Here is a 25984-nt window from a genome sequence, read left to right on the forward strand (position 1 = left end):
AAACAGCAATGGCGAAAGATGGAGTGAAAAATACACAGTGGAGAGTGAGGTCTCAGAATTAATGAATATTTCTATATGTCAGTGTCACACACATGCTGGGACAAAATGCCTCCATCTTTACATCCATAATGGCAGTGCGTGCTGCGTAGTCACGTAGTAACTCAGGACCTTTTGTGGGGGGGTCAGGGTCGCATTCAATTTATACACTAAACTACATGTGTCAAACTTGAGGCCCGGTGGCCAAATCCGGCCTTTTAGATCATCCAGTTTGACCCGCAGGAGAAAGTAAAATTAAAAAAAAAGACAGAGAAAACATAATCATTGTGTAAATGAAACTCAAAAATATTTTCCTGGTGCTTATATCGCATGATTGCAGTCATTTTAATGTTAAACTGTTGAAGAAACTCAAAATTCTTACAAAATCCTTCAATTTTCCTTAAATTATTACATAATATTTCCCTTTATTAAATAGAAATTGGTCACAAAAGGTAAGAAATTTAGAGTGAAGATCCTGTTGGGACTTATATCTGTCATTTATTGCTTGGATATTGTCAGTTTCTTGCATATTTTCTATTTTTTGTATACGTAGATGTGTAAACTAGGGCACATTAATTTTCCCTCATAAAATTTGTGGCCCACTTGAGGTTAAACTGCTCTGAATTTGGTCCCTGAACTAAAATTAGTTTGACACCCCTGCTCTAAACTGATAGAAGTCACATTTAACTTGCAAAATGAGCATGCACACAAATAAAAAAAAATCACATTTCTCAAAAAACTTCAGACTGTGCATTCAGCCCTGTTCTCTGAACGTAGCCTTAGGCTCAAAGGGATCAGGAAAACATCTTTCTGCTTCGTGACAACAATAATTTATCTGGCTTTCACTTTGCATTTCTATTGTTAGAAAAACCCTAAAAAAACATTTTTGGTATGAGGAGTTTGAAAACTTCCCCTCACCTATTCAAAGAAAAAAAAATATTTCAATGTTTTTGTAAATAACTTTCAGGCTTTAAAAGGCGGCTGTAGAAGGTTCCACCTCACAATAACTTGAAGTTAACATCTGCTGGATTGAAAGAAGACATTAACGTTTTCTCCAAGAAATTCTAAAGAATATCTTGAATTATGCAGAATGTTCCTCGATGCCTGATTTATATTCTGTCTGTGTTTCCTTCCAACAAATCGCCACCTCCCGTCTCATGACAGGGACGAGAAATTCTGACTGAAGGTTTCCACGATGGAGCGCTTGCCCTCGCTTGTTCACTGTGCAGCAGAACGGCTGCTCCGTCCTTGACATTGTTTTCAAATTGAGTTGTTACCTAAGTGGCTCCAGGGCAGTGATTGACTGCAGTGCAGAACATTAACATCTTACAAGTGCCATTTTTATGATAGACGCTGCTGGGTAGACAGAAAATGGGAAGTCAGTCATTATTAAAGCACAGGGTTCCTAGAATATTGTGCTTCTAAAAAGCAAATACTGTAGTAAACCTAAAAATAACTAATATTGTCCTTACACCGCACGCAAAAGTACCTCACCTATTTTCTAAGGCAAATATCTTATCATTTTTATTCCTTGACTTGGAATAGTTAATACCAGAAATGACCTATTTTTAGGGGTTCTCAACCCCTGGATTTGGAGACAAAAGTTAATCGCAGAGGCATCTTCAATGGTTAAAGTACTTTTGCTTAGCAAAAAACAAATAACATATTTTATAGTATGTATTTGTATTTGAATTGGATTTATTTATGCAGTAAAATGCCATTTAATTATGTGTCTGACAATAGGAGGCTTTATATTTTTTCAACAAAGTTGACAGTTTGCAAATAAAGTAATCAGAAATGTTTTTTATTGGTAATAATACAGTATATTAAGGGTGTCCCAATCCCATATTATATATATATATATATATATATATATATTTTTTTTATACTATGACAAGCCGTTTAGGAAATTAAATATGTATTTATTGACTGGAAATATATCAAATGAATGAAACGTGTGAAAGTATATATATATACACAAAAAGTTTGAATATATATGATAAAAGTTTGATTATGTATAAGAAAAGTCTGAATATACTGTACAATATATGTATACTGTATATGTTGTTTGTATTGGAATTTTTATTGGACATATTTGAACATTTTTTACATATCATGCAGCTCAGTTACACTCAGTGTTTGTACAGTATTTTGAAGCGATTAAATAATCTGTTTTGCTGAACGAATCTCAAACCAGCCATAATTCCAAACAATGTCATAGTGTTGATAACTGCTTTAATTTAATGCAGTGCTTAACTTTATCCCTTTAGGGCCTTTAGTCTTTTTTTGGCTCTCATCATAAAACATTACAACATCTGCTCTGTGCACCAGGAGCCCTTTTCTACTTTGATACTGTTGTTGCCTGTATTACGTATCAATAGTACATCTGGCTAAAAACAAAGAAAAAAAAATATGGTGACAAGCACAAATGAAGGACATGGATGCTTAAACCTGCATCTTATTTAATGTGTGGATGCATGGCTAACATTCATGGTGCAGCACTGTTTTCCTCTGTTTAATTTATTGTAATTGCAGTAAAATTGTCAATTTTTTTAACTCTATCTGGCTTTTATTATATATTTATTATTTTATCATTGTGGGTTTTCAAGTGCGATAACAGTTTAATTTAAAAAAGACAAACACAAATTGTGCATGCGAAGACTTTCACACAGTTGGAACTCGAGCATTTAATTAAATTCAGCAAACAATTATTTGGAATAATGATGAATCACCATGTGTGCAAATCATTTTTTCAATTTATTATTCTTTGTTTTTCCAAATTAAAATGTGTATTGAGCTCAACATGTCATTTAGGAGTAACTCTGTCAAGATGGCTAAACGAGTTACAACACAAACAAACAGAATGTATAGAAGGTATTTCTCTGTATAACTCCAACCTGATTTTTTTTGCCTACATCTGTATGATGTCTGGGTTTTTTATGTTCATATTCCCTCATTGTTTTATTGATTCATGTGCAACCCTATGTTAAGGTTTCATTTATTCAAACAACATTTTTTTCAGGAAATTGACTTTGATCTCCTGACCTGATTGTCAGCAGATCAAAGTAAATTTCCTGAAAGAAAATGTCTGAATAAATGAAAATGTAACATATTATTCAACACGTTTTGATGAACTACAGCCGGGCCCGCGCAACGATCAGTACGTCCTCAAGAATTCAGTGAAATGACTCGGTTCCACAGAGTAAAACAAATGTGTGACATAACATGGTCATCTACTTTGAATTGCCTTTGAAACAATAAATCACATGACTATGTTCCGATAAATTTAGAAATTGCCGGAAAAGGTGGTGAGCCCCTGTCCCCCCCTTTTCAAAAAGGTCTCTGAGAGGCTCTTGACATCCGCTCATAGAATATCCATGTGAAATTACAGCCCGATTCAACGAGCATTAACGGAGGAGTAGTCATTTAAATAATGCAGCTCCCGGGGACCCCCTGGCACCCCCGTGGCACATACGAAGTAATGGGCCCCATTCATATATTGGTATGCGTCAATGATTCGGTACCACCTACTGTCGCCATATTTGACTCACAAATAAATGAGAAAACGATGTTAATGGAAATTGCCTAAAAAAGACTCCTCGGATCCCTAATCAAATTGTGTGAGGCATAATTGTAATCTACGTTAAATTACCTTTGAAGCGATATATCACACGACTATGTTCCAATAAATTTGGAAATTACTGAAAATGGGGGGTGGGCCCCCAGGCCCCATTTTAAAAAAAAAAGGTCTCCGAGCGTCTCATCATATTCATTCATGGAGTATTCATACCAAACTGCATACCGATCTAACAAGAAGTAATCATTTGAAAAATGGGGTCCCCTGGCGCCAAATCACATGTACGGGGTAATGGGCCCCATTTATATATTGGTATGTGCCAATGATTTGATGCCATCAATCATCGTAATATTTGACTCGCAAATAAATGAGAAATCCACTTTCTTTCTTTTTTTCTTTTGGGGCCCCAAATCAAAAATTTAATATATATATATATTCAAAAATAAAATTCATTACTAAAAGCAGTGGGTTTACATGTTATTAAAAGAAAATCCCAGAAAAATTGTTAATTGGCATTTAAATTGAGGATTAGACGGATTAAAGTAACATCAACTGAACACCTAAAGTAGTCATTAAGGGAATAAATGTTTTAAAAAAACATAAACAAATCAGTTTTCATCAACTTTTATTCTCTAACATCATATTCTTCCTGGTGGAGGCAAGCTACAACTGTAACCACAGCTGCTCTGCGTCTAACTTATGATGAACTGTAGGGCTGGGCAATATATTATATATATATATATACATATATAAATAATATATTTTGGCGATATAAAAGATGACAGTATTGACTATATCGAGATATATCTTTTTTTTTTACTTGTTTGGATTTATATAATCACATCATACAAGTATTTAATATTATTCATAGAGTACAGTAAAACACTGTCCTTTACAATTTTTCAATATCTCTGATATATATATATATATATATATATATATAAGCTTATAGGGTTCCTAAAGTAATTACTTCTGTGTTTTTCTCTTTATGCTTCTAATCTCCAGCCTGGTCATGTTCACTAGAGGAAGACCATGACTTCCATCAACCAGTCCTCCTTCCTTTCCTCCCCTCTCTCCTCCCTCGAGCGTAATTTCTCCGTCTTTGTCGACCCTGACCCGTCCTACTCCCCTGAGCCTTTTCTGGTGTTGATCTCCTCCAACTGCACCACTTCCCCATCAGCGCCGTCACCTCGCTACAACTTCTACGCTGTTCTGCTGGTGCTGCTGATCTTCTGCGTGGTGTTTGGTAACGTGCTGGTGTGTGTGGCCGTGTCTCGTGAGCGCGCCCTGCAGACCACCACCAACTACCTCATCGTCTCACTGGCTGTGTCTGACCTGCTGCTGGCTACTCTGGTCATGCCATGGGGCGTCTACCTGGAGGTACGTGTGTGTGTGTGTGTGTGTGTGTGTGTGTGTTTGTCTGCACCAGGGTTGGGGTCAATTATAATTGTAATCGTGTAATTGATGATTAATTACAATTGTGGCGTAATTATAATTGTAATTGTAATTTTAAAAATCTGTTGCTGTTGTAATCGTAATTTTGGAATTGTAATTTTTGCCATTAAAATTCTTTATAAAATGTCAATTATAATGTAACGTTAAATTGGGGAACCATGTTACAGTTCAATGTACAGTTCTACACATATGTACTGTAGTTAACATTTATTAAAATATGTTACAAATATTATTATTTTATCATTATCTAGGGGTGTACTGACACAAAAAAGGCTCAGACGCCCATACCAAAAATATTAACCTATTTTCATTGATTAGGGAGCCTAATAAGGTAACCATTATATGGAAAAGAAATTAGATTATATATATTTGTTATTAGTGTATTTTACAATTGGTTTAGGACATGTTATCATAAGAGATGCTAACAGAAAGCTAACACAAGAGGAAGGTTCGCCTTTTTATATGTTATTTATTTCAGGCTCGGTAATTGTGATTAATTTTTGTAATGGAAATTTAGTAATTGAGAACGTAATTGTAATTTACTTTCTGAGGATAAAAAATAATTGTAATTTAATTGTATTTTTAAAAAAAAAGCTGGTTATTTAATTGTAATTTAACATGGGTTATGATGGGTAATTGAAAACATAATTGTAATTGACCCCAACCCTGGTCTGCACACAATAATCTGCAAAATCAGTCAATCAATGAGTTCACCTACTGTATTCACCTAATAGTCTGGTTTCTGCTCACATTTCAAAAACAAAGTAGTTGTGGCTTAAAATAAGTTATTTCTATTGAAGAGTCGAAAATGTATAGAAGAAGAACATAATAATAATGCTGAGTAATGTGACAACCTATACTTGACATGATATGTTTATTTGCCTGAGGGCAGGGGTGTCAAACTCATGTAGTTCAGGGGCCAAATATAGACCAGTTTTAGGTGGGAAAAAAGAGCAAATTCATCGTTAATGTGCCCTGGTTTGCACTTCCAATTATAAATGATAAAGTATGTGAGTATATAGTACCTGCAGAATCTTCACTTAAATTCCCCAGATATTGGAAGTTTGTGGAAATTTTGTGGAATAATTTGAGGAAAAATTGAAAGTTCTTTCAACAATTCAAGATTAAAAATGACTGCCGTCTTGTGATATAAGAAGTGGAAAGTAAGCTCTGCAAATATTGTGGATTTTACGTGAATTTTTGTATTTGGAGGGGCTCAGATATCTACGACTGAATTAGTTCGTCATTTACAAAATGTTTCATGTGTTTTCTGTCATATTTACTTTCTCCAGCCGGCCGAATTTGATGCTGTAAAGGGCCGGTATTGGCCCCCGGGCCTTGAGTTTGACACATGTGCCTTAGTATGTCTTTTATTGTTTTATTATTGTTATTATTATTATTATTATGGTATGTGTTCAATTTATTCCCAGTTTCCGTCTGAGAGTCATGGATTCCTGTTTGTTTCTACACACCCTGTCATGTTTGTATGTCCTACAATCGAACAAGGCCCCGCCTTGTTCGATTCGATTGCACTCGGAACCCAGAAAGATCCAGGTCGTCAATTTTGACCTCCGAGGTTAATGCTTTTTATTCAGTATGCTCGGAAAACATGACCGGCCACAGCTAGCTGATGTATGTTTTTATATTTTTCGAGGAGCAAAAATGCCTTTTAGGGAAATATATTAGCTCCTTGAGGGTAAGAGAGAGAGAGAGAGAGAGACGTCATACACTGTAAGTAAGACTTGAAAGCACCAGCAGGGGGGATCCTGCAAGCTTCTTTGAACCATAGACTACAGAGTGCATTGGACTATACGGGTATCATTAGGGAACAGAGCGGCATTGTGAATGGAAATACCACTACACAGTTATTCTGCACTTTTAGTAACACACATGCCAAATTAGACGGCACATAAAAGTAAAAGTTGAGGAGAAAATGACTGTTTACATCTAACAGTGTGCGGCACTGTTTTGCACTTTTTCAATTCGTTCTGTCAGATTTATTCGGGTTCCGAGTGCAATCGAACGCAGAATTACTCAGGTGTGCCTAATATCCCGATTACCCTCCCTCCCTATTTAAAGGAGTGTTTGCCGGTGCATTGTCAGTCAGTCAGTCATCAGTTAGGTGATTCATTACAGCCTGCTTGGAGTTGAAGATGGAACATGTTCCAGCTTGCTTCTGACCCCCTAACTCTAAGTTTAAAAATAAAAACATAAATAAAATATTGAAATTTATTTGTTTATGAACAAATAAGATAAAGTAATTGCTTGAAAATACGTCAACTTTTAACATTAAGTTGTTGAAGAGAGCACAATTTCAAAACTCAAAATATTAAACAGCATACTTGATACATGGTTGACCCGCTATATCCTACAGCCAGATAATAGATTTGAATATATTTGAAATTGTTTATATATATATATAAAAAAAATTTCTCTCTCTCTCTCTTTCTGACTATTTAGCCACTTTATTTTATTTTTTTTGCTGGAAACAGAGACTTCTGAGTATGAAAGCATATTGTAAAAATAAAAAAAGACTCCAGTTAGAGTATCAATGACTCTAGCCAAAGCTAGTGGAGATCTAAAAAGTAAAAGTAAAACAGGATTTAAAGAATGTTCTTTAAAAAATATTTTTAAAACAAACATCGATATAATCTTTACTCATCTCTAATTTCTACTTAGTTTATGGAATTGTGTTCTGTTGTCTTTTTTCCCATTAAATAATTGCATTTTGCTTCATAAATATTTAATCAGTTGTCAAGTCATTTATCTCCAAACCAAGTCTTTTTACCAGAGAGTAATTAAGGATTATGTGTTCTGGTCCAAGAGTCTCATTTATCAGCATAAAACATAATCTACAGAAGTTTTAGTAGTCTTTAATCATTATGATACATAGAGGCCTTTTTGCAATTATTTTTTAAACTTGGGAATTACGACACAAAACAATGAAGCATGTACAGTAATTTGATGAACATTTTTAAGTTTAGTATCAAGGTTCCAACTAAATAAAAATTGAGACAGAGATAAAAGAAAAGAGAGACCCAAGGCAAGAAATGCATAGGATGGTCCATATAGTTTTGGTTCCAGTTGAAGTAGAATACATAAAAGCCCAGTTAGGAGAGCTGTGCTGGTGCTGCTGGGACACTGAGTCTGTCTTTGATGGCTTGACCTGAATTGGCATCTGCTGAATTTGCATAAAACTTTTTAATGAACCCATAAAAGCAAACCAAAGCTGCATGACAGACAAGCTAACCCCTAAACAAACACCAATCTGACATAAACAGGAACAAATCGACTGGAAGGAATCATCCTTTATTTCAGACTCAGGAGTCCTTTTTCAAAACAAAGACACAATTAGTATTCACAAGATAAAAACACATACATATAAAACGGATGAAAACAGTTGTTATAAAAGACAACCGCACCAATGTCGCCACCAAGATGATTGGTAACAGAGCTTTAACGCAGATTGGGCAACAGCTGGATGACAGAATTCTGAGAATTCCTCAATCGACAGATTAGACTCAGTTTCAATGAGTGCATTATGAATGCAAAGCGATAACTATTCAAACGAACAAAAAGATACACAAACTCCCACATTAAACCAACAAAAATCTGCATAATAACAACAAAACAAAACCCACACAAAAAAACAACAAAAACATACAAAATTTCTTTTAAAACTTACAAAATCATTCCTAACACACACAAAATGACAATAAAAACACACAAAAAAGAAAAAAAAAACCCAAATGCACAAAATACCAACAAAAATTGACAAAAGGACTCCAAAAATTACAGCGATGCTGGATAAGTATATACTAATAAATCTCCGTTAGCTTCACCAAACCAAACATTTTCTGTCAGAGCGCCCCTGTCCTACCAAAAGTGTGAACTCTTACATAACAAAATAACTAACTTTCACTGGTCCATCAAAGCATTTTTAAGAGTATCCTCATGGACTCGTTATAAGCTACTTGGAGCTTAAGTAAGCTAGCCTATTTAAAGCTAGCCCACAAGTAGGCAGTATAAAGAGGATTACAGTAAGCTATACAGATTTAGAAGTCTTTTAATGTTTCCTGAGCACATTGAAAATGTTCTTGCCAACATATTGACCTGGGCATATAACATTCAATATTGCCTGTACATTAGGGTGGTTCACAAAATAATTTTTACCAAATTTTGCCAGATTGCTTTTCCAACGGACATTGTAAGAATCTGTTACAATCGCGGCACATTTAGGGGTGCACACTTTTTTCACAATTTTGAAGTTTTTTCTATTGTTAGGAATAGCGTTTGAACTGTTCTAATGTTCTGACTTATTTAGTATCAATACAAAGAGAGACTATTAATATCCAAACTTTCCTTTTTTTTTTTCTTTAAAGCCACAGAGGAGCCAAAGAGTTGATGCATACAGTATGAGTTATTTTAAATGATTACTCATGCCAATATACAGCAGGGCTGCCCTCTTGAAATACCGCCCTTGTAAGTTTGGAGAAAACGGACCATCATGTGACCTGGAGAATGCCTGGAGAACGTTTCATTTTACGGCAGTCACGTGACCACAGGTTCTGATATACTCGTGGAGCTGAGGCTTTTGCTATTATTTTTCTCTTAAGTGATGCTTTTTGGTCACTCAGTGTGTGTGTGTGTGTGTGTGTGTGTGTGTGTGTGTGTGTGTGTGTGTGGAAGCAGTGACAGAGGAGAAAGAAGTCTGATCACTACTGTTCCTTCTTCTCAGGCCGTATGTTTACAGCCCTTATGATGTCACTCAGAATGTAGGCTTATTCAAGAAGTTAACCGCTTTAATTTTGCCCCGATAAATTGAGGACGTGTAGTACAGTCGTACAGCCCTCCGCTGCAGCTGTCTGCACTCGGCTCTACAGACAGTGAAGGACGGGAGAGTTGTGCTTCAAATTTTTCAACTTTGACCGACGAGGTCAAGCGTGACGTGAAAGTTTCAGGTCTAGTGCCCCTAGTGGCCAAAAGTTGCATGCCGTCGCTTTAAAGTTTCTGATATGTGTGAAAGTTACGCATTCTTCGGTTGAGCAATAAAAATTGTGAAAAAGCGTGCCACCCTTTACCAACGTTATATTGGCTAAATTTTTGGTACAGATCTTCAAATCGTCTATCGGAACAAAGTAAAAAAAAAAAAAAAAAATGCAATCTGGCAAAATTTTGAAATCCTTTACTCATACCATCACATTGTCAACCACCAACCCTACTGTACATGTCATCATCGTCCTTCATTTCATTACAATTTAAGTCACCTAAATACTTGATTTTGGTACTCACACTCAACACCTGTCCTGCCAGGTAAAAATGAGAAAAGTTTGGATCCTTATCCCCTTTTGTTCTGCAAATCAAAATTGTATGCTTGTCCGTAATCAGAACATATATTCAGCAGCTCCTGAAATCCAACACAGCTGGGTGGAGAAGATAGCTAAGTCATCAGCATACATGAGCAACAGTAGGCCTTCACCTGGTTTTATCTTTGGTTGAAGGTTGTCGGGGAGTGGCGCTTCAGTCTCATCCACTGTGACATCCTGCTAACCCTGGACGTCATGATGTGCACCGCTAGCATCCTCAACCTCTGCGCCATCAGCATTGACAGGTGCGTTCTTTGTTCCTTTTTTACAACCTATCATCATGTTTTTCCCTTTCCTTTTTCCTGTCAAACTCTTACAAAAAACACTGGGTAACACTTTACAACTGGGATCGGCAACTTTTTTCACAGCGGCGCCGCAAAAAGGGGATTTTCTGATCTGAGAATCACATGATCAACATTTATGTCAGCATTTAGAATCATGATGGATGAGCAATAATAGAGAAAAGAACAAAGGGTTTGTGTTTTTGTTGTTGTTTTGTATATCTTTCTCTCATTTTGTGTGCTTTTGTGTTGGTTTTATATGTTGCATAGGTAACTTTGTGTATCAAAAAAATGAAAAGTAATGTGTGCATGTGTGCACACACACATGCACGCTTCTGTGTCCCGAAACGGACAGAAGTGTCCGCTGTGAAAGGGAAAGTAAACAAGAGTGCATTGCTCTGCTGTAGGACTCTGTTTTAACATGCTCGGGCTGAATAAACCAAACATGCACGCACACAGATAGAAACACACACACACACACACACACACACACTAACAACAGACGAAGTTGGCGCTCAGCTGCTGTCTGTGCTTGATGAAGTGGTGTTTGACCTGTTCGGAGTGCAGAGCAGACGCTGCTCATTTGCAACTGCGGTCACTTTGAAGAAGTGGCACATTAAGGAGACACAACTGGCATGAACTGTGTAATGAGTATTAATATTTTATGAAAATTAAGAACAGAAATTAATCAATTGGAAAGCTTCCCAGTATGCAAGCAATTTGCAATGAGACAGGATGTGAGGTTAAACCAATGATGAACAGCCTGAGGAAAAGCCTTCTCTTATTATTATTGACAAACTATTAGATTTAATTTACATCAGATAAGGTCAAACCTTGTTCTCTGATGATTTTTCTTAATCTTTAAATGTGAACTATAAGGTTTAAGATGGTAGTACTTGGATTAGGCTTGTGAGGGGTAATTAGTCAAAGTTGCACCAGCTGATATCAATCACCAATCACAAAATAAGGCTTTTTTATGTGTTGCGCAGCACTATTTCTCATTGAACTACCTTATGCTATTATTAAAAGACGTTAAAGTAACATACATTTTCAACTTTTCTTTTTTGTTAGACTTCAACTTTGATGTCTATTAACGGTTATACATAACTCATACATTCATGTGCTGTTAGCTGTCTTGTTAAACAAAATGTAATAAAATGAAAATAAATTACTCTGCAGCACACTGAGCTACAACAAATTATATCTAGTAAAGAAGCAAATCCAATTCAATAAAAAATCAAAAGCCTGCTTACTTTTTTCACAACAGGTGGAATTACTCAAATATTGGACACTCACAAGTCTCTTTTTTTTGTAAATTATTTTGTTTTTGCCAAATAATTCCATTACAACTGGTACAGCATCATACCTACAGTCTTTTTTTGTTTATGAACAGACATACACAGTCACATTCCCAATCCCCATCCCTTCAAACAATGAACTTATTTTAAATAATCAAAATAAATCAAAAATAAATTCCCAAATAAGAATTTCATTGTACTAACATGTCAGTTACCATCACTATAATTAATATCCTTATGCTTCCTTATCAATTGGAGCATCCCTATTTTAAGACATTGTTTTAAATAGTTTACATACATTTTGGGTTTATTTTTTTAGCAGTTGCAAGAATAATTTGTGAAATTTCAATTCACCAAACTACATGGAGATTTGTAATCCATTTAATGTCCCATGAGCTGCTACAATCTAATTCAGTTATACAACTACATTATGTTACACATCTGAACTCGTGATGCACAAAAGTGCATTTTTGTTTGTTTGGCCGACACATTGCTCAATATTGTGCATTGTTGGAATGTCAGTGGTAAATAAATATTTTCGGTAACGCTACACATGAAGTTGTATACATAAAGCTGACATTACACTGTCATCATCTGTCATTAGCATTAATAAGGTGTCATGAAGGCTGTCATTAAGTGTCGTTTGCTAAATTATGACACCTTTGGAGCTATGTTGGCATTTTTTGGGTTAGGTGGAGGGATCTAGTGGGGTTATGTAGGGTTAGGGGTTAGGGGTTAGGATAACGAACGACACTTAATAACAGCCTTTATGACACCTTATTCATGCTAATGACAGGTGTCATGTCATAATAATGTCAGCCGTTATGTATAAAACCTCAAGTGAAGTGTTTATACATATGTAATGTTTTAATTTTAGTGAGATTAGTACACATTCAAAGCCATAAATGCAATGGGACTAATCATTTGCATAATCATATCTTTCAGTGTTTCAGATTTTGGCCTTGGCTTTTCTCATTTTCGGTGTTCGGTTTCGTCCAAGAGTTTTCATTTCGTTGCATCCCTAATCTAATCGTATAGCCAGAAACGGATGTGCAGTGGATTCTTAGTGTTTCATGCCAACAGTGAGTTGCTCTGTGTCTTTCTGAGTGTGAAACAAGCAGGATTAGTTTCAGTCTATTTATGCACAGACATGACTGTGGTATAATTAAGTCTGAAGGTGCATCAGTGTTTGTACTACTTTTATCTGTTCAAATGCAGCTTTTCTAAACCGTCTCAGTCACGACAGAGGACCTGTGAGAGGCATACTGATGCAGAGCTTGTGTGTGTGTGTGTGTGTGTGTGTGTGTGTGTGTGTGTGTGTGTGTGTGTGTGTGTGTGTGTGTGTGTGTGTGTGTGCGTGCGTGCGTGCGTGCGTGCGTGCGTGCGTGCGTGTGTGCGTGCGTGCGTGTGTCTGTGTGTGTGTGCATGTGCGTGCGTGCGTGTGTCTGTGTGTCAGGGTTGGATTCAATTACATTCAGTTACGTTTTTAATTACCATGTTCAATTACGATTACAGTGACCAGCATTCGTTCCAATTACAATTAAAATACAATTATTTATCCTCAGAAATTCAATTACAATTACATTATCAATTACTAAAGCTCAATTACAATTAATCACATTTACTGAGCCTGAAATAAATAACCCTAAAAAAAGTTAACCTTTTTGTGTTAGCTTTCTGTTAGCATCTCTTATGATAGCGGGTCTTAAATCAGCTGTACAATACACTAAAAACAAAAATATATCTTCTAATTTATTTCCTATCTATTGGTTACCTTGCTCGGCTTCCTAATCAATGAAAATATAGGTTTTAATATTTTTGTGTGGGCATCTGAGCCTTTTTTGTGTCAGTATACCCCTTGATTTAATTTTTTTTAATGGTAAAATGTGGGAAAGCTTGATATGAAAAAATTAACTACATATGTGTAGAACTGTAAATAGAACTGTAACATGGTTCCCCAGTTTTGCGTGAAATTAAAATTGACAATTTTTATAGAATCCTTATGTTTTATGTCTTAACTTTAATTGTGTAATTGATCTGTGTGATGATTTTTTGTCTTTAATGTTGTACATTGGTCTTTCTTGATCTGCCAGATGGAAAGTAGCCATTGGCTAATTCTGGCATATTTACATTTGTATGTTTATTAATATTCATTGTTCCTTTAAATAAATACATTTTAAAAAATTACAATTTACTTACGATTAGGCTGAATGGTTTTTTCCCCTCAATATTGCGATAGTGATTTAAGAAGCGATTATTTTTTCAAGGTCCTCTTCTCATGTATTTTTTAATAAACATAATCAATAAACCAATTTGAAGTGTTCTAATAAACAATATCAGTTGTATTATACATACGTTGTTCTTTTTTATAAGCTACTCTTATGTTAATAAAGGAAAATGAAGCATGAACGAGAATATTTGCATTTCCTGAAGAAAATGCAAGTGAGGATGCAGGTGGTGGCCTGCGTCACACTGCATTAGCTTAGCATTAACAGTAACCTAGCATTACCATTAGCCTAGCGTTAGCATTAGCCTAGCATTAGCATTAGCCTAGCGTTAGCATTAGCCTAGCGTTAGCATTAGCATTAGCATTAGCCTTGCATTAACTAGCTAAATTCTGCCAAACAAGTGTGATGTAAACACAAGTGTAAGTCATTAATAAATAGTGTTTGGAATAACGTTTAAAACAACGGCGTTAGGTATCGGCGTTTTTTTTTTCAGTAACAGGGTAATCTAATTACTTTTTACGCCGTTACAATGTCATTAACGTTACTGAACGTTAAATGCGGTGCGTTACATGCATTGATTGAATAAACTGTTATCCGAAAACACCCCTGGCTTCATACGCAGCTGTAGTGAGGAGGCGGGTTAAAAAGAAGCTGAGCGATTATGATTGGCTAAGGCGGCGTCATGTTTCATGGTAGCCAATCAGAGCCAGTGTTTTTACACGTGTCAGCACACGCGACACACACACACACGACCACTACAGATTTGATGAATCAGCAGTTGGCATTTTTAAGGTGACGATATAAACACTACTTTAAATTAATTGTGGTCAAAGACAAGAACGTGTATGTGACGTGTACATTGTATCCAGGAGTGAAGACTTTGTCCACATCCGTTGTAAGCAACTCTACTTTAATGAAACAACAACACACGCATCTAAAAAAATCTGAATTCTGTGACATATAGCAATTTCTTTTTTTAAACATTAACTCAAATAGTTACTTTCCTTGGTAATGAGTTACTTTTATGATAGAGTAATTCAGTTACTAACTCAGTTACTTTTTGGATCAAGTAGTGAGTAACTATAACTAATTACTTTTTAAAAGTAACGTTCCCAACACTGTTAATAAATCACACAAAACGAAGTACAGGAAGATCGGCAGCAACAGATTGTTTAAATTACAATTATAATTACACCATAATTGTAATTAATTATTTATTACATGATTACAATAATAATTGACCCCAACGCTGATGTGTGTTGCAGATACACAGCCGTGGCCATGCCGTTGCTCTATAACACCAGGTACAGCTCCAGGAGGAGAGTGGTTGTGATGATCACTGTGGTCTGGTTCCTTTCTTTTGCCATCTCCTGTCCATTACTGTTTGGACTCAACAACACAGGTAACCAAAAAAAACAATACAGGTAACAGCATCACCTGATACGTCTACTCGTGTTACGCTCCAGTTACCATTGGGTGTTGTTTACTTCATACAGCTCAGTTAGTGGCACTCTGATTCCATGCATCCAAACAGATGTGGATCCATATTTAGCATTTAGTTAGCACTAGCCGTCAGACGTGTGTATTAAAGGCTAACAGCTACATGTGGAAATGTGTGTAGGCATTTAATCTCAGACAAACTGAAGAATTTACTCAATGAATTCCAAAACATGTTTGTGCTTTGCACTTCAAACACATAAGCTAATTATTTTGGCAGTGTTAGAGAAAGATATCATTCATAATTCATTTGTTTCCAGCTGGTCAGCAAATTAGAATAATTAACTTTTTCCCTATGTAATTTTTTTTCTAAGCCACAGGGATTCAGTTTATCTCACACAGTCCATTGAGTAAGAGCTTTGTTTGAATATAATTCTTCATTTATTTGTGATTTTGAACTTTCTTTGCTAATGGAATAAAAAATTGTTCGTTAACCTAAAGAGGCTGATATTACATGTCAGATTAAAGAGTACAGATAAATGCTTACAGAGTTATTTTCATTTGATGCAGTCGGATGGACTGGAGTTAAGTTTAGTTTATTAAGATTCCCATTGGCTGCAGAAGAGCTGTATCTTTTTTGTCCTGCGGTCCAATAAACTTGTACATATGAAAAACATAAGCACCTTCTCCAGCAAAAAAACAAAAACAGAAAAAAACTTATAAAGAAATTTTAAAAAAAAAGGAAAACCAACTTATCTTATCTCAATATACACCAGTCTGTCCTAATTGTACACATACATGCAAAACATATACGTATATATTTCTACATACAATATTTTACATCTATAATATCATATACTGTACATAGCTGCACTGTATTTATGATATATACTTAAAACTGAATCTCTTATCGCAGTATACCACATACAACAGTGTGTATTTTATATACAGTACACATACATACAAAACCACACACATAGATCTATTGTCTTGTGTCCTATATCTTATTACATATTTATGTATCTTACATCTATATACCGTACATACACATATACACATGTGTTGAAACGAAGGACTTCTGGTGATTTTTTTCTCAGGAAGACCAAAGAGCTGCGGTATTGTCTGCTGGAGGTGACAAGGTGGAGGTGGTATGTGGGGTGAGGGAGGGGCTGGAAAGGTTTATATTGTTAATGATAGGGAGCTGCAGAGGACTCGTAACCTCAGGGGAGGGGCAAACAGCGGAGCTGTCAATCATCAGAGAGAATCTGTGGGCTTTGGATCATGTGGTTTTAGTTCCTATGAACTCAGTTTCATTGCTGTTGATTTGAAGAAGTTTGATGTTTTATTTTTGAGAGACGGGGGGATGGCAGAAATGTGAAATTTATATAGTTGGAGAAATATCTGAGACGTCAAGGACTTGGAATCTGGATAACGGCTGGCAGTGGAGAAGAGAGAGAAAACAGTGGTTAGGCTCTGTTGGATGTAGTTTTTTTGTTTTGTTTTTAATTAAACATCTGCTGCAGGGAGTCGTAGTGGAATAAAACTGTGGGGCGAGACATTCCACAGGTAGGAGGGTTTTAATTAGCAGTGAAAACAGGGTCTTGATGTTTATTTATTGCAGCTGAAGATATCAGAGCAGTTGGCAGGTATGGTTTGTGCTATGAAGTTCTTGTTGTGGAAAATATGTGACTCATGCATTTCTCAATTAGGGAAGCAGATTAGGGCCAATTTTGATGGAGAAAATAATTTTGGGCAAATCAAGATGTCAAAATATCAAGAATAAATTTCAAATTTTGAGAATGAAGTTGAAATATTATATGGAGATTAAAGACGAGATTCAAGTGGGAATTTTGAAAATCATAATATTGTGATAAAAGTCAAAGGTTTGCTAATAAAGTCAAATCTATGGAAGCTGACTAGGGCCAATTCACCACATTATACGACAATCATAAACTGGCCCTGATCTGTTTCCGTACAGCTCCTCAATGTGGCTAACTCTTCCAAACTTGACTGGTTTTTCCATCTGAACAGATTCAGTTTTTGGCAATATCTCTTCAAAGTATAAAGCCGTGTTCATGAGCTAAAAGAGAAAGAATCTTTTTGTTATTAAACCCTATTGTGAAGTATAGTTTAACGCATTCATTGATACACAACATTTTGTAGATGGCTATGATCTGCTGTTTGTTGTCAAATGGTGAATTGGCCCTCGTCAACCTACGTAGATTTGACTTCACTAGCAAATCTTGTATTTTGTATTTTGTGTTCATTTTGGAAATTTCCACTTTAATCTAGTTTTTTCTACTTTAATGTCAACATTATATTCCAACTTTATTCTCGAATTTTTAACTTTAATCTCGACTGATTTAATTTCACAGGAATTGCAAAACATTGTTAATCAATTTCACATGAATTATATCCAAGTAAAACAAAGTGTATACTGTACAGTGACTCTTCTTAACACACACTGACCACAACTAATCACATGTCCTTGTGTTATGTTTAATAACATACAAAACAATGCTTCACCAAAATACTGTAAATAATGTTTGTGCAAATTAACTTTAGATCATTAAAAACAAAATTAATGCAGACTATACTAATTTCAGTGCTATTATTATCAACTTCTCTGTAAACAGGGACACATACTCGTGCTGCTAAACAAGCAATATGAACTTGTTTTATGAAAACTAGATGAAAAATAAACATTTCAGTCAGTGCATTATAATATAAACAACTCGGTGGTCTATGAAAACCTGGGCACACATTTTAACTTATACTTACCATCATGTGCAGACTGCACATACATTTCGGTGCTAATACTAACATCAATTTGTTCTTTGTAAACTTGAAAAGCTGAGAACATTTAACTTGTGCTTAACTTGTGTAAAAAGTAAAAAATCGATAAAAAAAACGATATTCGGCGCCAGTGTATCGATAACGTACCGCAAGACGAAATATCGTTGTATCGATATTTTGGCACACCCCTAATGTCCAGCCATAGATTATACCCAGGAACTTCATTTTCATTAAACTTTTTATGCTGTAGGTATCAGGTTATTGAAGAAGTAGATGTACTTTTTTCCTATTGTGCTCTCCAGTATATGACAGATGTTGTGAAGTGCTTTGGGATTACTTTGGTTCTAGTTTAAGTGTTAAGTCAAGTTCATTTACCAAGTCTAATGCCCTGAAGAATGTTTTAATGAGTGTATTTCATTGTTTGAGTGGCTCTTCTCTACATTTTCACTGCTGTTCCTCTCTATCTATGCTCCACAGAGAAATGTTTGAGTACTTTTCTACATGGGCAACAATATATAGGGCTCTTGTTGAGACACTTTTCCATTTTTTGTCAGTTGTGTTTTCCATATCTTCGTTGGAGTAGTAGAATGTACTGGACTGTCAGTCATGGCTGTAGAAATGATTATATTTCACTTTGATGTATCTCACACAGTATGTGTATAAAAGCCACTGTAGGTATCTATACAGCTTGTTTTATAGGTTTAAAGAAACCACACAAATATGAAAGTAATTGCCTTTTGGGCTACAAATGATTCAGCAGCTATTGCAGGATATTAAAATGTCCTTTTCTAATACCAGAAAAAACATTCTCAGCTGCCTTTGGAAAATGTTCTCACTCCACAGCTTTGAAGCAGTGCCTAATTATGGAAGGTTTTTTTTTTTTTTAAATCTGAGATGTCTTGTAAATCTGTTAGAGGTCAGAAAAAACAGAGAAACCATTACAGGGTGAAATAATGACACGTAGCAACAGCTTGAAAGGGTCGAATGCAACTATGTTCGGAATGGGGCGTCGATGGACTTCTGTGAAAAATCAGCACCAGAAACCTTAGTATAGTTTTCTATGTTCAATCCTAAATTAATATTATTTGGTTAATTGATGGATTTGATTGATTATGTAGATCAGATTATGCAAGTTAGAGTTCTGTGAATCTAAACTGAAACATAAACGTCAACAATGTTCAGTTCTTTCCTTCTGTGATTGTATTTCCATCAGCTAGTCGTGAAGGCACCACGTGCAGCTTTGCTGACCCGGCCTTCGTTGTGTACTCCTCTGTGGCCTCCTTCTACGTCCCCTTCATTGTAACCTTGCTGGTGTACGCTCAGATCTGTGTGGTGCTGCGTAAACGAGGCCGACGCACCGCTCCACGCCGCAGACACAGTCTGATGACACAAGGCAGAGCAGAAGCAGGAGAAAACCATAGACACTGTAAGGTAGGGTCGGAGCTTCTTTATCGACTTTTCCAATGTTAACCACAGATGTAACGACTATATGGTGTTTGTCTTTCTGTTTTATTATGAGCCTCTAAATTATAGACTTGTTTGTTGTATTCATTTTAAAAAAGTCCAATATCTAGCAAAAAAAAAAGAACATATAAAGAGTAAACAAACTAAGCTATGGCTCCATACTACGGGGTGTGCATTGCCATGAAGCTGACTATAGATGGGTTTCCACTACCATGATCCCCTGCGTGCGTTGCTATCTTGTGTGGCACTGTAACCTTAGCAGGTAACCCAAGTCACAGATGCGTGTCATGCCGCATACATGTATTGTGTGGGGTTGCTCAAACAGAGCGAAGCCAGGGGAAAATAAAAGACAGTTTTATTGCATTCCTAAAATAATAACTAGTCGAGGAGAACTAACAGAACGTCTGTCCATAGAACGGAGAAACAAATGGCTAGCCATCATCAACAGGAAAGCTTTCCGACTCGACACAGAAAAGACACCATAAATTCTGTAGCGATCATTTCATCACTGGCAAGTGAATATACAGTATTATACATGCATCTCTTGTCGGCCCACCGAGATGTTATGATGTTATGAATACACAACTCGTATGTTTACGTTGCCATTCAGGCTGCATGTAACTGGAAAGCTACGATTCTTGCGATTGAAGCCATATAAACCATTTAACGATCCAACAACCACAGCCAAAGTTATCAATGCTTATGTCAGATCAATCGAAAAGTACAGTAATATGGGCGGTAATGCTCCTTGCCTTGGTTTTCCAACCGCCGTAAAACTACACAGAAGAAGAAGTGGTACAGTAATAGGTCATTTTACCTTTAAAGCCTCATATTGACCAGGTGTAAAACAATACAACAGCAAAAACGATCCTGTTAGCTTGTCAAAGGTCCTCACACACCCGTTGCTATACGTCTATATGTGTAGGCACTTACACATTGTTCACCAGATAGTTTACAATGTCTGGATACAAAACGGCCGGGAACGTATCTACGTCGGTCACCCATTCTCCTTTCCCGATCTCGTACGGACGTTTGTCGTTGATTTCACTCGTTTCCGTTAATACCTCGCTTTACAAGTTGCATTCAAACTATCTCTGTAGATTACTTATTCCTTTTGGCTATTTTTATCCAGTTTTGACGTCAATTTGAAAGCTTCAGGGGACAAAAATGTATTGTGTCAGGATGTAAACAATGAAAGCTGCCACACAAAATGGCTGACTACGGAATTGTGGGAAATTTGTGACGTCATCGGAAACCCATCTATACAATACGATTCACAATATATCCCGATACTAAACAATACGATTCACAATATATCCCGATACTAAACAATACGATATACCATTTAACATATTGCGATATCAATAATTACTTACAAATTCCACCTTTACAAGTACAAAATGGTATGACTTTTTTTTTTTTTTTTACTTGTGAGAACAAGTAAATGGTAACTAACTGCAAATCAAGTACGAATATAAAAAACAAGTGGTATGTTTATCTAACTGTCAAATTCCATTTTTCAAAAAAGTTTAACGTTTGCTAGTATAACAGACTTCGTTTCTGTTAAGTTCTTAAATTCTGTCTATAAAAGTGCCCAGTATGTTTTCTTAAAGTAAAGTGCAATCATCTACCAAGCTAAAAAGCATTCACTGACACCTAGTGACCGCACGTTTTCATGCTATGCATATGTTAGTACAATTAAATGCTGTTTTCATTAAAAAAGATGATTAAAACATTTTATTTGGACTTTTTTTTGGATCGATACAATAATTGCGCAGTGAAATAAGGAATAAGGAAGGAGCCTGAGGTTAGTTTTCTGTAAGTATTTATTGTCGTGAATGGTGAATAATGTTTGGTGAGGATTGAAGAAACCAATGCATGAACCATTTAAAAGAGGAAGTAAACTCTACAATATACAATGTACAGCTGTATGCTCAACCAAAATGTTGCTGTTGTGCTTTGAATGACATTGACAATAAACATTGATTGATTGATTGATTGATTGATTGATTGATTGATTGATTGATTGATTGATTGATTGATTGATTGATTGATTGAAACTGGAAACATGCGATTCTAGGAATTACTCACACATACATACTCGAAGCCTTTTGGTTGAAGAGTATCAACCTTTTTGTCTGCGTATCAGTTCAGCCCTGTGCGTCCTTTCATTTCAGAATAAATGCACGCAGCCTGAAGATGTGAAGTTGTGCACTCTCATCCTCAGACCAGCAACTGCTGCCCCACAGCGCAAGAAAGTGGTGAGAATTGGATATGGTTTTTAATTACATTTATAAGCTGCAACAGTGTTATTGTTTTTTTGTTTTCATTACTGACCTGCAAACTTTCTCATCATCTTTTTGTCTGCACAAGAATCCAAACCTTTTTTGTAAACCGCTGTCTACATGTATCACTTCCTTACTTCCTCTCTCTCTGCACCTCAGACGTTGGTAAAGGAAGCGGTGGTTCACCCCCTGGAGGTGGAGCCAGGTCGGTTCCTGCCTCAGACCGAGCAGAGCCTGAATCCTCCCCCCATTCCCCAGACCTCCTCCCACCCGGGACGTGCTCGGATCTCCCTGTCCATCTCGGTCGGACCTGCCCCCGTTCTTCCAGACTCTGTGGCACGATCTACCCTCGAACCTCGGGCCCCGACTCTGGAGGATGGCATGAGGGGCCGAGAAGGATGGCGGGAGCGCAACAGCGGGAAGGATAGATGGGGTATCACAAAGGACAGGGTGAGAGGACGACTGTCGCAGCAGAAGGAGCGGAAAGCAACGCAGATGCTCGCTATTGTGCTTGGTGAGCAAAACTATTTCAACGTCGCATGTCTTTGGGGTTAAAGCTGGAACACAAAGATAGTCCAATGTCTATTCAATCAAAGTTTCACACCAAAATAAGTCTATGAAAACCTAGAGTGTGAATTAGTTTTCAAAAAAGTGACAGGAATGTCTTAAATGTCTCAATCACAAATCAAACTATTGACCGTGACACATGATGGCACGCTACTTCTCACCATATTCGCCATCAATTGCTGGAAAAGCCAGTGATGACGAAGCGACCAAGCGACCGTGTCCTGATTCTGACTCAGAGTCCGGACACGCCGTAATCTCTCCTGAGGCGACGGAGTCGTAAATCAGCCTGGAACCAGTAAAAATAGCATAAAAAGCTGTAAACTGACTGATGTGCAGACGTGAGATAGTGAGGAGGAGACTTTATGTGGAGAAGAAAACTCGTCCCTTGAAACTGATTACAATACGCGGAAATCCACTGAAACCTCCGTTAACAGGAGGATAGCAGCCTGCCTCCCTGCCCGTTCTGATTGGCCGAGTCTTTTGAAGGGCACCCTGATCAATTTATCTTGGAAAATTGCTAAATTATTGGAATGCGGCCAATACAGCGTTGCGTTCAATAGCCCGGAAAATATGGTAGTTTCAACATTTCATGACCTCATTCCCACAGCTTTGTTTTGACGCCATCTCTTGCCTCCAAGGTGTGTTCATCATCTGCTGGCTCCCGTTCTTCCTGACCCACGTGCTGAAGGCACACTGCAGGAGCTGCTGCATCTCACCCTCGCTGTACAGCGCCGTCACCTGGCTCGGGTACCTGAACAGCGCCGTGAACCCCGTTATTTACACCACTTTTAACATTGAGTTTCGTAAAGCCTTCATCAAGATCCTGCACTGCTAAACCGGAGTGATTAGTGAAACTGCATTAGTCGGATGTGGGAATGGGAAAAACCATGGCACGGATTTGTCGTCAACGTTGGAGAACATCTTTGAATAATTTGTGTGAGGGAATAAGAATAAAAAAGATGCTAAGAGGACATCAGTGAATACAAGACAATGGCAATGAAAGAAGAGATAACAGGAAAAGGGAAGCGAGCACAAGGACACGGAGAACCAATATAATAAATGCTGTCACTGTGTACAGATGTAGTCAGCAAGAGAAATGTCTATGAATTCTGAATTCCAGCACAGCATCACAATACAAAGCTTCATTATTCAGCAGCAAGACTTCCTCTAATATGTCACTTAAACAAACATGATGATGTAATAGAATCAGAATCAGAAATGTTTTAATGGCCAAGTACAGTTTTTAGGACAGTACAAGGAATTTGTCTTGGTAGTTGGTGCACAAAACAGAAAACAAAGAACAAAGAAACAACCTAGCAACAATAATAATAATGATAAATATAAAGGATGAGGGATAGTTTATAAACTCGATGAAAAACATGTTTCCTCTGCTTGCATGTGCTCGTTCCACTCAGTGGGCTCATTTTACAGAACAAAGAGTTGGGATTTACCACAAAACAGATTTTGGTTTTATACTTAAGGCTGACATTATGCTGTCATTATCTGTCATTATGATGAATAAGGTGTCATGAAGACTGTCATTAAGTGTTGTTTGCTAAGGGCTCTATTCTCTCATGTGCTTAAGTCCAAAAAGCCGCACAGTGGCGCTATTTTTGGCTGCTCGCTATTTTCCCACTGTACTTAAGTCAGTCGCTGCGCGCCTTCATCCCAGTTATGCACTGTGGGTGGAGTAGCCCTGAAATTTTCGTCTTACCCACTTCTAACCCTGGAATAAGTGCAGCGCTCCGATAAGGTGAAACATTATATTGCTCTAGAAATATGGACTTAGTTACATTTTCATACTATGTCACAGTTTGATCCACTACACAGTGAAACAAGCTGTCATATGCGGATGAGGATGGGCCAGAAACTGTCATACTATTGACAGGTTTCATGTCATAATAATGCTAGTGGAATGTCAGCCTTTATGAATAAATCTTCAAGTGTTACCCAGATTTTTAATCAGTGATATGTTTTTTATTTTGCTGCTTTAAACTGGTGTGCAAGGTGTTCAATTCACCGCTGTCATCAAATACTATGAGGGTACCTGTACTAGTCACGTTTATAACATAAAATGTGTTTAATGTATTACCAATAAACAAAATATGTGCACTTTTATAAAAAAAAACAAAAAAAAAACAACAACACTCATTTGAAGTATTTTTTGGAATGATTACACCTTAAAATATGTCATTGGGAGCAGCCATGTTTTGCCGAATGTGATTCGTTGATTGCGGTGCAGTGTCGACATTGTCTCCTACCTGATCTCGCTGATTTTCTTTTCTGTGTATGTTTTTGTTATGCTTTTCTCCACATTGTCTTTAAGGTCGTTTTTATATATTACTATGGACAACACAGTGAGTCACTGGCACAGCTAATGCAAGGTCATTATGTTGCTACAGGCGTCTGAGTTGAGCAACATGGTAGTGACCATGTCTCCATGACGACCAGGTTTGTTCTTCCTGGATGCTCTACAAGGACTTAAATGAAAGGTCAAAGAAAATGACCAGACTAAACCTACAGTTAATAGAGCTTGCAGTTAAAATACATACATGAAAAAATATCTTAGTGTAAACAAGTACAAGTGCTGGGACTTTATCATGAAAGAAAAATACCTTTCTTATTGCACGAGTTCTTGGTATATCCATAATACTGATGCATGGACCACAACACAAGAAACAGTAGAAACTGAGGATAATTCATTCCTGTGTTTCGTGGGCGTTCATTTTAGTTTATAAAAAAACCAACATCGGATGGAAAACAAAAGCCCAGTTGTGTGCAAATTGTGCAAGAAAGAGTTTGCAGATCACCGGAGCTCTTCCACCTGCAGCCTTTCAGCCTTCGCTACCATCTCAATGCTAAACATGTAGCAGCTAGCATGGACAACGGTCCTAGTCGGAGTAGGCAGTGTCGTCATTCCACACTCAAGTGATGACGGGGTTCGGAGCCAAAATGAATAAGTCCATGACTGATAAATGAACAAAGTCACTGAATGAATTATTGTAGTGGACAGTCGACCACTCTGTTGTAGAGGATGATGTGGGTGGGGCTAGAATCAGGGCTAACCCTACATAAGTTGGTCTATTTATTTCATGCCACGGATATTGTAACTATTTTGCAGTTTCCACTTCTCTGGAATGTTCTGTAATAAGTGCTGTGTTTTTATTTTAATACACAAAAACATTTGTTTTAAA

At 36.9% G+C, this 25984-nt stretch overlaps 1 protein-coding gene across 1 annotated transcript in view; it reads left to right on the forward strand.

Moving 5' to 3' along the window:
• The window catches only part of drd2l (dopamine receptor D2 like), a 33844-nt gene extending 7860 nt beyond the window's left edge, over positions 1 to 25984 (forward strand). Inside the window, exons 2-8 of the mRNA XM_028469869.1 lie at positions 4619 to 4993; positions 10570 to 10679; positions 15507 to 15643; positions 19688 to 19905; positions 22116 to 22199; positions 22383 to 22737; positions 23429 to 25984. Coding sequence (XP_028325670.1) covers positions 4646 to 4993; positions 10570 to 10679; positions 15507 to 15643; positions 19688 to 19905; positions 22116 to 22199; positions 22383 to 22737; positions 23429 to 23625 — 1449 coding nt within the window. The 5' untranslated portion in view covers positions 4619 to 4645 and the 3' untranslated portion in view covers positions 23626 to 25984. The remainder of the gene's footprint in view (positions 1 to 4618; positions 4994 to 10569; positions 10680 to 15506; positions 15644 to 19687; positions 19906 to 22115; positions 22200 to 22382; positions 22738 to 23428) is intronic.

The sequence above is a fragment of the Gouania willdenowi genome, chromosome 16 (assembly GCF_900634775.1).
Source record: "Gouania willdenowi chromosome 16, fGouWil2.1, whole genome shotgun sequence".
In the NCBI taxonomy this organism is placed as follows: Eukaryota; Metazoa; Chordata; class Actinopteri; order Blenniiformes; family Gobiesocidae; genus Gouania; species Gouania willdenowi.